General features: G+C 42.7%; 1 protein-coding gene across 1 annotated transcript in view; it reads right to left on the bottom strand.

Annotated features, from left to right (window-relative positions):
- Positions 1-7,252, bottom strand: part of LOC100272536 (uncharacterized) — a 30,724-nt gene extending 23,472 nt beyond the window's left edge. The window contains exons 1-2 of the mRNA NM_001147004.1: positions 6,829-7,252; positions 6,554-6,721 (exon numbers count right to left, since the gene is read on the bottom strand). Of these exons, the coding sequence (NP_001140476.1) occupies positions 6,554-6,721; positions 6,829-7,164 (504 nt within the window). The 5' untranslated portion in view covers positions 7,165-7,252. The remainder of the gene's footprint in view (positions 1-6,553; positions 6,722-6,828) is intronic.
- Positions 7,253-12,875: the final 5,623 nt, after the last annotated feature.

Here is a 12,875-nt window from a genome sequence, read left to right as displayed (position 1 = left end):
GATACAAACTTTCATAAACATCAAGTGATTGATTGGTCTTTCATGCTAGGACAATCAGTCATGGCGGATCTGATTCCTAAGTTTGAGTCGTGTGGTCTGTACTAGTTTATGGGGCAAAGAACAGACTTCAGTGAAATGGCTGTCAAGCAATTCCTGGCCACCTCAGAGATTGATATAGAAGAGGAATCCATCACTTGGATGACTGGATTCAAGAGATATTCTGCATCTTTTGCTGATTTTGCTACTACCAACAGTCTGGATTATGTCATCATTTCAGCTGGGCTGGATCTCTATACTGAGGATAATTTTGAGGATTTTGTGCAATTCTATGAGCCAGCAAGGCTATGAATACCCAGGAGGTTTGGAGAGACAGCAGGACTCAGGCATCATCCTGCTGTAATCAACAAGATTGCCAGAGCCACTATTCTTCCCAAGAGTGGTGATAAGAGCAAAATAAGAGACAAATTCTGGAACATTATCCAGCACATCATGAATGATGAGGTCATGAATATTGTTCTTTTCATGATGAGACAGCTCAATGATTTGAAAATGGATAAGAATCAGAATTTAGCATATACTCCTTATATTATGGCTCTCATCAAAGCCAAGACAAGATTTGAGGGGCCCTGCGAGATTGTTCACACACCGTTCAGACCCTTTAAGAATGAGATAGGGTTCTCACCAGGCCACTCACTCCCTTCCCAGATGATGAGGAAGACCCTGGCTATGATGCAGGAGCAGCTCCTGATGTTGAGGCCGAGCAGATGCCTCCTCCTCCACCTTCTCCTCAGCCTCAGCAGTATTGGCAGCCTGGTCCAGACTACTTTGATCCCTATTTTCACAATATGCAGCAGGGGCTTCAGACTAGGGATGGCAGTTGGACCCGTGGGTATGGATACCCGCGGGTTTCGTACCCACCGGATATGGATACGGGTACAAAAACTCACCCGTGGGTCCTATCGGGTCGGATACCCGAAATACATCGGGTCGGGTATGGGTAAAATACTTTACCCACGGGTATCCAGTGGATACCCGAAATATCAATATACCTCTTTAAATGTGCTACATCCACTAAAAATGTGCTACATTCACTAGAAAAACTCACTCCATGTGTTGTTGATTAATGAATATTAATTTGTGTTGTGTTAACAGTCAACTGTAATGTAATCGAGACCAATGAGTCATTGACAATATTATAACTGTCAACTATCATGAACTCATTAAGCTTTTATTCTTTGTACTCAAATTTAAATTTATTGGATGTGATAATTATGAGTTGAGATATTGTATCGACGTGTAGCCAAATATAGTCATTCTCATGTTGCATTGGTGCTTTGATGTAAACTAAAATATTTTATGCATTTATTATAACACTGATCGAATGTTATTTAGTCTACAATAACATATCCACTGGATACCCGATACCCGGTGGATACCCGATGGGCATGGATACGGGTACAGTTTCTCGCCCGATTGGCTTGGTGGGTATGGATATTTGTAGAAGTCTCGGGTACAATTTCGGGTCGGGTATTATTATACCCGAACAAAACCCGACCCGCTGCCATCCCTACTTCAGACCCATATTGATACTCGCTTTGAGGGCATGATGACACATATGGATCACCGCCTAGATGACATGCAATCTCGCTTTGACAGTAACTGGGACGCGCTCAACTCTGAGTTTTCTGACTTTCGTGATCACATTCACACTAATGTCACTGATCCTATCATGACCAGGCTGAATAATATGCAGCAGAGTTTTCAAGATAACATGGGTGCTCTGTCCAGCCAATTTGACAATCTTTCTACCAATGACAGCATGCATGATACCAGTCAGAGGCAACAACAACTCCAGCAAGATTTTGGCCAGTTCTCCTCTCTTTTTGACACATTCAGCTCTCACTACTACAACATGCATCCTCCACCCAATGATCAGTGAGACCTCTCCTTTGTGGCAATTGATGCCAAAGGGGGAGAGAGGTGATGAGAAGAGAAGTTGTCAGATGTCACATTCATGGGGAGTTGTTGGTCTATGTGGACATTGAGACCGTGCATATGCATATTTACCTTTTTTATGTCGCATGCATTAGTTTATGTCTTATGCTTTTGGAACTGGCTTGAACCTTTAACTCTATGTCTTATGTCTGTGGACAATTATTTGTAATATTCTGTGGGTTGAACTATGTTTTAGTTCAAATTACTCTGTGTGTGGTTAATCGAGGAGTGATTATAATTGCTGCGCTTACTCTAGGTATCATCTCTTGTATGCCTCGATAACCATGATTGTAGGAAAGTCTCCATCAAAACTTCGATATATTATGTGTGTTATATCTTCAGCTTCAAATAATCCTGCACACACTTAGGGGGAGCCTTTCTTACATACTGAGTTTTTATTGGGATTTATCTATCTCTCGGACAAAACTTCAAATCAAGATAAGTCCTATGAAACTCATCTCCAAAATCTATCTTATACCTAAGGTATGAGGGAGATTTGGAAAAACTAAACTTCTCTTTAATATATTATGTAGTGTTGTCATCAATTACCAAAAAGGGGAGATTGTGAATCATCTAGGCCCCTTTGGTGATGTTTTGGTAATTAATGACAATTGCTTGTGGACTAACGATTCTTGGAGAAATAAGAATGCAGGGTTGGACCACATAGAACAGGAAATATTGGAGAATCATAAGCATTGGTTGTGGATCAAATGAAGGCAAAGGTATAATATAGGTTTCGTTTTTGCCGGTCTTGAGGAGTTTAGAGAAGATACCTGACCGGATTAGTAGGCTAGATAGCCGTACTATTAAGAGGGGTCAATGACTTTGATCTGTGTAAAACTTAGTGCCTCATAGAGCATCAAGTAGTTGCATTTGCATGAGGACTAACAGCGCTTCAAATTTCTTGAGTTAAAAGTTCTTTCAAAAGCGAGTTTGAAAGATGCAAAGTCTTGGATGCGCGGACCGTCCGGACCTTGAGGGCGGACCGTCCGCGATCCACCAGAGGGGTCCGAAGTCTGACCACTTCGGAAGCCATCTTGTTCCTTTGCACTGCGGACCGTCCGGGTCTTAGGGCCGGACCGTCCGCAGTCATGACCAGAGAAGGCTGGTTTTGGGCCAGTCCCTGAATTATAGAGCGGACCGTCCGGCTGTGTTGGGCGGACAGTCCGCAAGTGTCAAACATGTTTTGGACAGGGACTGTGTGATTTTGTAGATTTGTACTACGGACTGTCCGGGGGACTAGTCCGGACAGTACTGTCTCAGGTCTCGGACCGTCCGGTCCTTTAGGCAGACGGTTCGCCCGTGTTAACTGTTCTTGGTCAGAGGTCCGGGTGCCTCAAGTTGCCAGGTCGTGGACGGTCCGGCCTTTAAGGGCGGACTGTCCGGATCCACCTTTTCTGACAGCTCTGACAGTTTTCAAACGGGAATTATAGCCGTTATATGTACGGCGAACCGTCCGGCCCTAGGGCGCGGACCGTCCGCGTGTGTGCAGAACTGGTGCTTTTTGCACATAACGGTTGGATTTTGATGGGGAGATATAAATAGAAGGGTAGCTCGTGTGAGAGAGCTCTCTTGGCCATTCCTTGCACACATTGAGCTCATTTGTAATCCTCCAACTCACTCTCTCACACTCTTTGCTTGAGATTGCATTCTAGTGAGAGATTGAGAGTTCCTAGTGCATTTGCATCCTTCGGTGATTCTTGAGGCACTAGGTGGTACACCGAGCAAGCGTCATCGACTTGTTACTCTTGGAGGTTGCCGCCTCCTAGACGGCTCGGGTGATTGTCTCCGTAGAGCTCTCCAAGAAGATTGTGGAGAAGCCGCGGTGTTGATTGTGAGGGGTTCGCGCCTAACTCGCCGGAGCGGCAAAGGTGACATTAGTGGAATCAAGGTATTGAGTGATTTCTTGTCCACTTGGCTCAAAGATCAAGCCGTGTCTTGATAGAGGAGCAAGTGAGAGCTTGAAGTCCACCTCAACGTGGATTAGGGGTGATCGGCAAATCACCGATACCACAGGATAAAATTCGGTGTCTTTACTTTCTTGCATTACTTATTGCCTTGCAAGTGATTAGTGTTTTGCATATGTTCCTCAAGTATTCAATCACCGTAGTTGATTCTCATACATTGTTTACTTGTTGTCACTAGAGAATTTATTCCCCTTGTTATATTGATTAAATTTACCTAGTGTTTTTTATTTTAGTCAAAACCGTCTATTCACCCCCCTCTAGCCGGTGTCCTAGATCCTACAACCTCCAGCCCCGTAGTCAAGCCTGGTACCATCCAGACTGTTCTGACTCTAGCTCTCGCACGGGCCTGGCTAGTGCATCAGCTCGACGCCAAGAATGCCTTCCTCCATGGCACTCTAACGGAGACGGTGTATTGCACTCAGCCGGTTGGCTTTGTGGACCCAGCGCACCCTGCTATGGTCTGCAAGTTCAACTGGTCCCTTTATGGCCCCAAGCAGGCGCCCCAAGCATGGTACAGTTGCTTCACCACCTTCTTGCTCTCATAGGGCTTCGTCGAGGCCAAGGCAAACACCTCTGTGTTTGTCTTTCGTCGTGGCCTGAACATGGAGTACCTCCTCCTCTACGTTGACGACATCGTCCTCACGGTCACGACCTCCTCCCACAACCTCTTGCGGCGCATCATCTCCTCCCTCCAGCAGGAGTTCGGGATGAAGGATTTGAGTGAGCTACACCACTTCCTAGAAATCACCGTGAAGCGTCGGTCCTAGGGCCTGTTTCTCCACCAGCGCCAGTACACCGTCGACATCCTCGAGCGCACTGGCATGGCTAACTGTAAGCCCTACACGACTCCGATGGACACTCAGGGCAGGGTCTCCTCCTCCGACGCCCCCCACCCATGGATGATCCCACCAGCTAACGGAGTCTCGTCGGGGCATTGCAGTACCTCATCTTCACCTGGCCCGACATCACCTACAGGTATGCCTCCACATGCACGCCCCGCAGGAGCCACATCTCACCGCTATGAAGCGGAACCTTCGGGGCAGCACCGACTCCGGCCTCCTCCTTCGACGATCTGCGACTACCGACCTCACCGACTACATTGACGTCGACTGGGTCGGTTGTCCTGACACGTGCCTGTCCACCTCCGGGTTTGCTGTGTTCCTGAGTGACAGTCTTGTCTCGTGGTCCTCGAAGCGGCAGTCGCCGAGGCGACGTGGCTACGTCAACTGCTTAGGAGCTGCACAGTCTGCTAACACAGAGCACACTTGTCTACTGTGACAACGTCAGCGTCATGTACTCTCCACCAACCCCGTCCAGCACTAGCCACGAAGCATGTTGAGCTCGACCTCCACTTCGTCCAGAAGCGTGTCGCCGCCGGGGATGTGCAAGTTCTTCATATCCCGACTACTTCTCATTTCGCCGACATCTTCACCAAGGGCCTCCCTACGTCGGTGTTTGAGGAGTTTTGGTCCAGTCTCAGCATCTGTAGTGGCTAGGGTTTCGACTACATGAGGTGTTAGTGCTAGGCTTTTCAATAGAACATACATGTTTGTTGAAAATGATGGGAGGTGGTGAACGAATGTATATAGGCACAAAGAAGCAAAGCTGAGGGATGACAGTGGCCAAACACGATATGGAACTTAGAAGATGGTTTTATTAATCTTAGTTTTCGTTTATACCAAAGAGTAATATGGGTCACCTATAAATACTTTTATGATTGGTGGCAGAGAAGCTCAATTTCGTTATTCGACAACAAACTTTTAGACAAACAGGGTGAGGGGCATCTATTACCTGTCAACATATGTTTGTACCTCTAAATCATTCATTTTTTCTAACTGTTTGATTGAAACAGAAAAGTTCATTTTTTCTAACTGTTTGATTTCTCTACTTTGAACCTTTGAACAACATTTCTAAAGTAGCCTTTTGGCCAATACCTTTTCCATTTAGCTATGACATGTCCAAACATATATCATAAAAATATGATTAGGAAAGACGAGAAAATATAGCGTTGTCCTGCAAATTATGTCATGACAGTTATGTGGGATAATCCTAGGAAGTTAGTTCCATGCCAATCTGCTTTCCCGACTTGAGATAGCAAACACAATTGACATTATTGATGCACATTATTTTTCTCATTTCTTTTCTAAGTAGGGAAACCTATTAAACATTTTTTTCTCATGTCAGCTACTCACCAGAATTTTTTTTGTGTCCACTACTAGCAGATTAAGGTAGCAAAATCATTTGTTTTTTTAGTGTAATCAAAAGTACTTGTTACAGCTGCACATCAAGAATACCTATAACAAACCATAACGTCTCCTAACTAATTTATTCAATGATACACTTTCTTCATCGGGTCTCAACCGCCCAAACATCAAACAGACAGAGAAACACAAGTTGGTGCCAAATTTGAAGAAGAAAACGCGTACTTTCGTTCGGCCTTCTCATGTGCATTCGATGGTTTGAACTTGATAGCCGATGGTTCGACGACAAATGGTTGGGTGGGAAATAAAAAAAAAAACCGGCGAGCGAGAGCAGGAAAAAATATTTAAAAAACGGTTGAGCGTAAATAATTCAAGCTCTAGACACGTTACCTCAATACCGGCAAACCCGCAAAGCGCCCGGAACTCCGTGATGGCGATGGCCATCTCCGGCTTGTGATTTTCGTCCTTGTAAGTGGAAGGCCGCAGCGCGTGCAGCACCTCGGCGAGTTTCTTGTCCGGGTGCGCCTGGATCGAGAGCGCCTTGGCCACCGACAGGACCTGCAACCGCAAACGCAGCCGAGTCAACCAGCGTTCGAGACGGCAAAAGGAAGACGAAAGATGCAACGATCCAAGCCACGGAACCGTTCGTCCGCCAGTTGTAGTACCTTGAAGAGGAATGGGAGGTCACCTCCCCAGCGCGCGGCGACGGCGGGGCCGAGCGCGTCGTGATTCCGCGCGAGCCAGTCCCTGAGAAGCGAGCCATCGTCGACGAGCGAGGATGGGCCGGACGGGTGAGTGCCCATCCAAAGCTCTGCGTAGGGGCGGGCAGGGTCGGGGTTGTTGTGGTCGGCGAGGCGCGCGACGAGGGAGGCTGCTCCACGCTGACCCCACTCGTAGTGCTGCACCGCGCAGCGCAGCCGCAGCAGCCTTCGCGGCGGCGCCTGGGAGACCTCGGTCTCGGGCTCGGGCTCCGGCGAAGGAAGCGCTGGTGGGTTCTCCATTGGGCGGGGATTTGAGCTGGGAGCGACGCGGGGCTTGGAGTTGGAGGACGGTTGGAGGGAGGGGGAGGGGCGTTTTTGGATTTTAAAGGGGAGGGAAGAGAGGACGACGCGGGCGCGTGAGCGACGGCACAAGGGGAAGACGATTCGCCCGATGCGGCGTGGCAACTGAATTGACCGCGTCAGTTGTCCACGCTCCACGGTCCGGAGTGATGCGTTGGCTACTAGGCTGGGCTCTGCCTATGATGGGCCGGGGGTGGGGACCACTTTGCCCCTTTTTTTCTCGAAATCGCTTTTCCTGCTTCCTAATCGATCCGCATGTCTTGTTTGTTACATGCCTCCGTCCATAATAATTCTCTAGATCAAAGAGTTGATTTTTTATGTAGTAATTTCGAATAATTCTCTATTAAAAATGAATCTATCCCGCAAAAAATATTTGACAAATAGTGTGTAAAGTGATTTTTGAAGGGTTGGAGAGTGAGGAGCAGGTTAGGAGCGGCGAGAAGCAGATTTTTGGCTTCCACTCTCCATTACAAATAGGAATTAGATTCAGTCCGCTCTCATCATGTAACAGTTTATATTTTTACCATTTGGCAACATGGGAGTGATTCTCGCTAGGAATGGAGTCATGAGAGATTTGTCAAACGCCCCTAATAAACATTTCATTTAATATTTCATAGACCCACTCGTATCTATTATAGTAACTATAAATATCTAGATTTGTGTATGATTTTAATATGGATGTGAAATGAATATTTAAATTCATTTTAAATAGTTTTCTCTATTTGATTTTATATATGTATCACAAAATATAAAATATTTGGCATTCCATGTATTAATAAGAATAAACTATTATCTAAAAATTTATATTCATGAATATCTATAGCATGTGTGTGACAATTATTTTAATATAACTTAGTTCAAATATATAAATTATCTCTATCTATGGCTAATATGGTTAACTATATAGGTTAGGTTTAATTTATAATAATCTTAAAAATGTAGTTTTATTAATTTGAAATTGTTGAATATTGGTATCTATTTAGTATTGTATTTATAGATTTTATATCTACTTATTTGGTCTACATGTTTCTTGAAAATTTATATTTTATCTTAATACTTTATCATATTAAATATCGATTATATCTTAGTAGCCCCTCCTTTAATCTATTTCTAGATCTGCCACTCATATATACTTAGGGGCACGAATAGGGGTCCTTGAATGCCCTTAGACTATATAATCAGAAGTCATCCATATTAGAGTTTGGATTTTTTTATATCAATTTGTCTTTGGACAAGACCTTGATGATGCCTAGAGGAGGGTGAATAAGCATGTTTAAAACAACACTTAAAGTGCTTTCAAAAACAAGTGTGGCACTTTCGCTTGGCGCTAGACATTGCGCTCCCCAGCACTACCACTTGACGCAGATTGCCCAACAACAGCTACTCCTGCAACAAATACTTCGAGATGGGTTTGGTGGTGTACCATGATAAGTTCACCAAGTACGTGCACTCATAAACATGCACAATCAAGTATTTCGAGTGGAAAAGCAAGTAATGCATTTAAAACACAAGAGAAGACATGTGGTTTAGCTCACCCTCAAGACTTACATACATCCACGTTGTCGAGGAAGCCACAACGGCTCTGAAATTGCTACAAGTTTGGTTTGAGCTACAAGTCTTGGTGGCAGCTAAAGAGTGGATGTAGGTACTTTATGAACTTACTAGTGAACATCACCAAGTTTGATTTGAGCTTAGTTTCTAGGGTAGTAGTTGTTGATATCTCTGTGTTACGCGGTAGCTTTGCAGCATTGTTGGTAGTTCCCCATCGTTGCACGGAAGTGCCAAGGTCTACTAATCCGCTACATAAATTTATTTGTCGTTAATTATTTAAAATATTTATTCACTCTTCTAGTTGTTACCAAGGTTACGTTCTACCTGTTAAGAAGCCTTTGCTACTGAGTGTAGTCCAAAGTCTCCTTAACTAAGAGTAGAATCACAACATAGGAGACACAAAGATATGTGAGGAACTAGTATTCTCATTCATCAATTATGTTCTCGGGTTTACAACATATGGTGGAGTCCTACTCTATTTATAGTGCAAAGTTAGGGTTTGGCTAGATGGGCCATATGGACCTTTAGGGCCCAATACTGGTTTCTTAACACCCCCTTGGACCTCTTGCCGCGACATGCATATGTCCTAAAACTCCAAAAAAACCGAGTGGGAAAATTTGGAGAAAGAGCACATAACTCACGCTTGTTGTGTTGCATGAATTGCCTCATTAAAAATCTTACGTGAGAAACTTCTATTGAAACTCACTTAAGGAAAAAAAGAGTGCAAATCACCCTTATCTTAATTTAATCTTCAAGATTATGAATGGGTAGTTGATATTCATGCTCAAGATTTGATTTAGGAGTATGCAAATTTCTCCCTTTGAGAACCACACTTCTAAGTCTTCTATAATTACTTCAAGCCCATCCTTTCAATGATGGATGCAACAGTTTAATGGAGATCTACAAGATCCTCTTGTGACTTATTACGCAAGATTATAAAGTGGTTCATCATATGCCTTTCTAATCATATAATAATGGGGTTTTGATACATAGCACATATCCTATCATTACTTATGCAACACAAGCTTCTTTGTTTCATAAGTTGATAGCGGGGATTCCTTAATCCATGTTGCTTATAACATGGAGTGTTTCTTATTCAAATTATACATATTCACAAGTCTTTATGCTAGACTTTGGTTCCCAAGTGGTTTTGTCATTGTTGACATAAAGGTCCACTTTCTGACTTTAATACTATCCTAATTTACAACAAAGGAAATTCATATTCATTTAGATACATGTCTTGATCTTCAATTCAAAATTCCTTAGCCCTTTGGATATATTGGAGTACATTCATGATCCATATACATGGTATTTTCTTATACTTAATACCATTACCGATCCAACACAATGACATGTAGATGTCTACCTTTCGTGTTATGGTATATCGGCATGGTATTTCCTCCCCCTCATCCTTAGGTGCTTATAGGTCTAGTTTCTTCATAAATGACCGACCAATTAGTAGTATTTTTATAATACACATTTTTATATTGAAAACCTTTGAACATAATAAGGTATAGGTTGCCAAATGTATCAGGCATTCATTCAAGAATGCATCAAGTTATATGCCTAAGTTGTGGCTTGCTCATACTTCAAGTATGTTTGCTTTCTTTTCATCATTCTTTCAATACTTATGGTAACCATTCAAAGTTACACTATGCTTAATTCTATTTGCCTTCCTAGGTTATGGGCATAAAACACTTTCATGTGCCTATGAATATATAAAGTCCAAATCTAGATCTTTTCTATATTTCACCATCCTTGTATTCAATTTCAAGTTGATTTCTGCCAATGAGATAAATATTCATGCAAAGGAGATAATCTGTAAGTGCAATCAACCTCTTGAGGGTTTGGTGATTGATGGACAAAATAAATAAAAATGTACTAATGAGTTTGCTCCTAGTGTATGTCAGTCTTAAATTATAAAAGGATGCACATGAATGAAATAAATGAGGTAACAAGAAACCAAGTGATGAAAAGTAAAGATCTGCAAGTGGTTTCTGGCGAAGATTCCCATGTGTTTTGATTATCCTATCTTAGTAATAGGGATCTCCGAATGCTTAGTTCTTTTTCGAGGTAAGGATGGTATGCATCTACTAAGTTTATCTGCTTCAAATTTCTTGTTTTTGAAAAGTTGCGTAGTCACAATTTGCTCCCCCCTTTCCCTTCAAAATCAGTTTTTCCTGTGCATACCGGTTCAACCGGGTTCTATGCCGATTCAACTGGGATTCATCAGGTTCTTCTTTATAAATTTTAGGTTCAACCAGAATGTTAAATTTAGGTTGAACCAAGAATTTATAGAGAGTTCTCTATTGAATACTGGTTCAACCGGGATCAGGGCCGGTTCAACCGGGATTTGCGCAATTGCCCAGAATTAGCTAGATCTAATTTGTGGGGCCTATAAAACCTTCCTTCCCCCACTTCTAAACCCTAAGGTTCTCAAACCTACACCCCATGAAGGTTTCTCTCCTCAGTTTCAAAGCACTTCACTTTCGTTCTCGCGCCCCAAGTCCTTCCCCTTCGATCGGTGGGAAGATTCTTCGGTGTGAGATAAGTTCTTGATCCAAAGCGTGATTTTAATTCAAGTTCATCAATCTCTCTCTCTTTCTAGTTGGTGCAGATCGTTCTTACTTGCGATCTCTATGTTCTTGGAACGTGTTGTTCCTTTTGCGCTTGTAATCTTGTCTTAGGAGTCTCCAAATTCGTGGGCGACCCCAAGAACGTTTTTTATCACCAGCTCTTTGTGGGCAAATTGAGTAAGAGATCATCTTGACCTGTGTGGTCGGCAACAAGGAATGGGGTTGAGAAAGACCCGTCCCTTTATGGGCACCTCAATGAGGAGTACGACACCTTGGTGGTGTGACCGAACCTCGGTAAAAATTGTGTGTCTTGTGTGCTTTTGTGATTGTGATATTGTCTCTCATCATCTCAGATCATTGATCTATCTAATTCAACTCTTTCGCTGCGTTTATTGTTGGTAGATCTGGGTAGTTTCATTTAAGTTCGCAGTTGGACAGGTGAATTGCGGTTGAACCGGCCTCCCCTGTTGAACTGTCGTTTCTCACAAAAGTTCGAAGTTTGTGTTGAGAATTGCAGGTGTAGCCTATTCACCCCTCTAGGATACTTTCAATTGGTATTGGAGCTTCGTACCTCGTTTATAGCACTTAACCGCGTGAGGAAACGATAATGTCAGCTCTAAGAAACAACGAGGATCCCCTGCTCAAGGAAATGTTGACCACGTCAAGTGGTGAGGAGTTGGATCCTCAAATCCTCGACATCGCCAAGAAGCTTGCCAAAAAGATGTTCCTCAAGATGAAAGAGGACGAGGCCAAGAAAAAGGCCGAAGAAGAAGAAGCAAGGAGAATAGTCGAGGAAGGAGACAAAGGAAAGAAGAAGATCGACTACAACGACGACTTGGCACTGTATCAATCTTAATGTCACATTATATCATTATAAACTGACCAGTTCATCTCGTCAAGAAATAAATGGTGTATACCATTGTAGGTATCTAAAGCCTAATGAAACGTATCATACTATGTTTTATGTGTGAGCCTTCAAAGTTTGCTTAGCTTTAGTCATCACTTCTTAGACTTTATTTTTGTTATATTCGCATTATAGTATAATTTGATTTGTACAAGTTTAGTTCTATATTGATTGTTGACAAAGAATTTGTGAGATTGACGTCAATGACAATATGTGTTGTTTGTTTTTATGTAATCCTTTGGCTCTAATATTTTATTGAATAATTTGTGTGCCGTTGCAATCCATGGGCCTACGGTGACTCAAACTGAATTTTGTGTTTCATAGTGATGTTTGTTGTTCTGTGTCTATGTTTTATATTAATGTTTAACTCTCGTGGCAACGCACGGGCACATACCTAGTAAGTGGTATATGATATGCTTCTCATGAAATTCAATACCCATGAAAAATATAATTGCATTATTTCATAAATGTATTGCATAAAGGTAATAAATAATACCATAAAATTACCTTCATTTTCCAAATGAGATCAAGAGCGAAAACCAGTGGTCTTTTTATGTCAGTCATCAATTCTTCTTGTAATTGTATTTCAGTTACTTGTGTTTCTTTGCAATTTTTTAATA

The sequence above is a fragment of the Zea mays genome, chromosome 8 (assembly GCF_902167145.1).
Source record: "Zea mays cultivar B73 chromosome 8, Zm-B73-REFERENCE-NAM-5.0, whole genome shotgun sequence".
NCBI classification, from domain to species: domain Eukaryota; kingdom Viridiplantae; phylum Streptophyta; class Magnoliopsida; order Poales; family Poaceae; genus Zea; species Zea mays.
The sequence above is the reverse complement of the archived record's forward strand: the minus strand, read 5'-3'. Positions and strand labels throughout refer to the sequence as shown.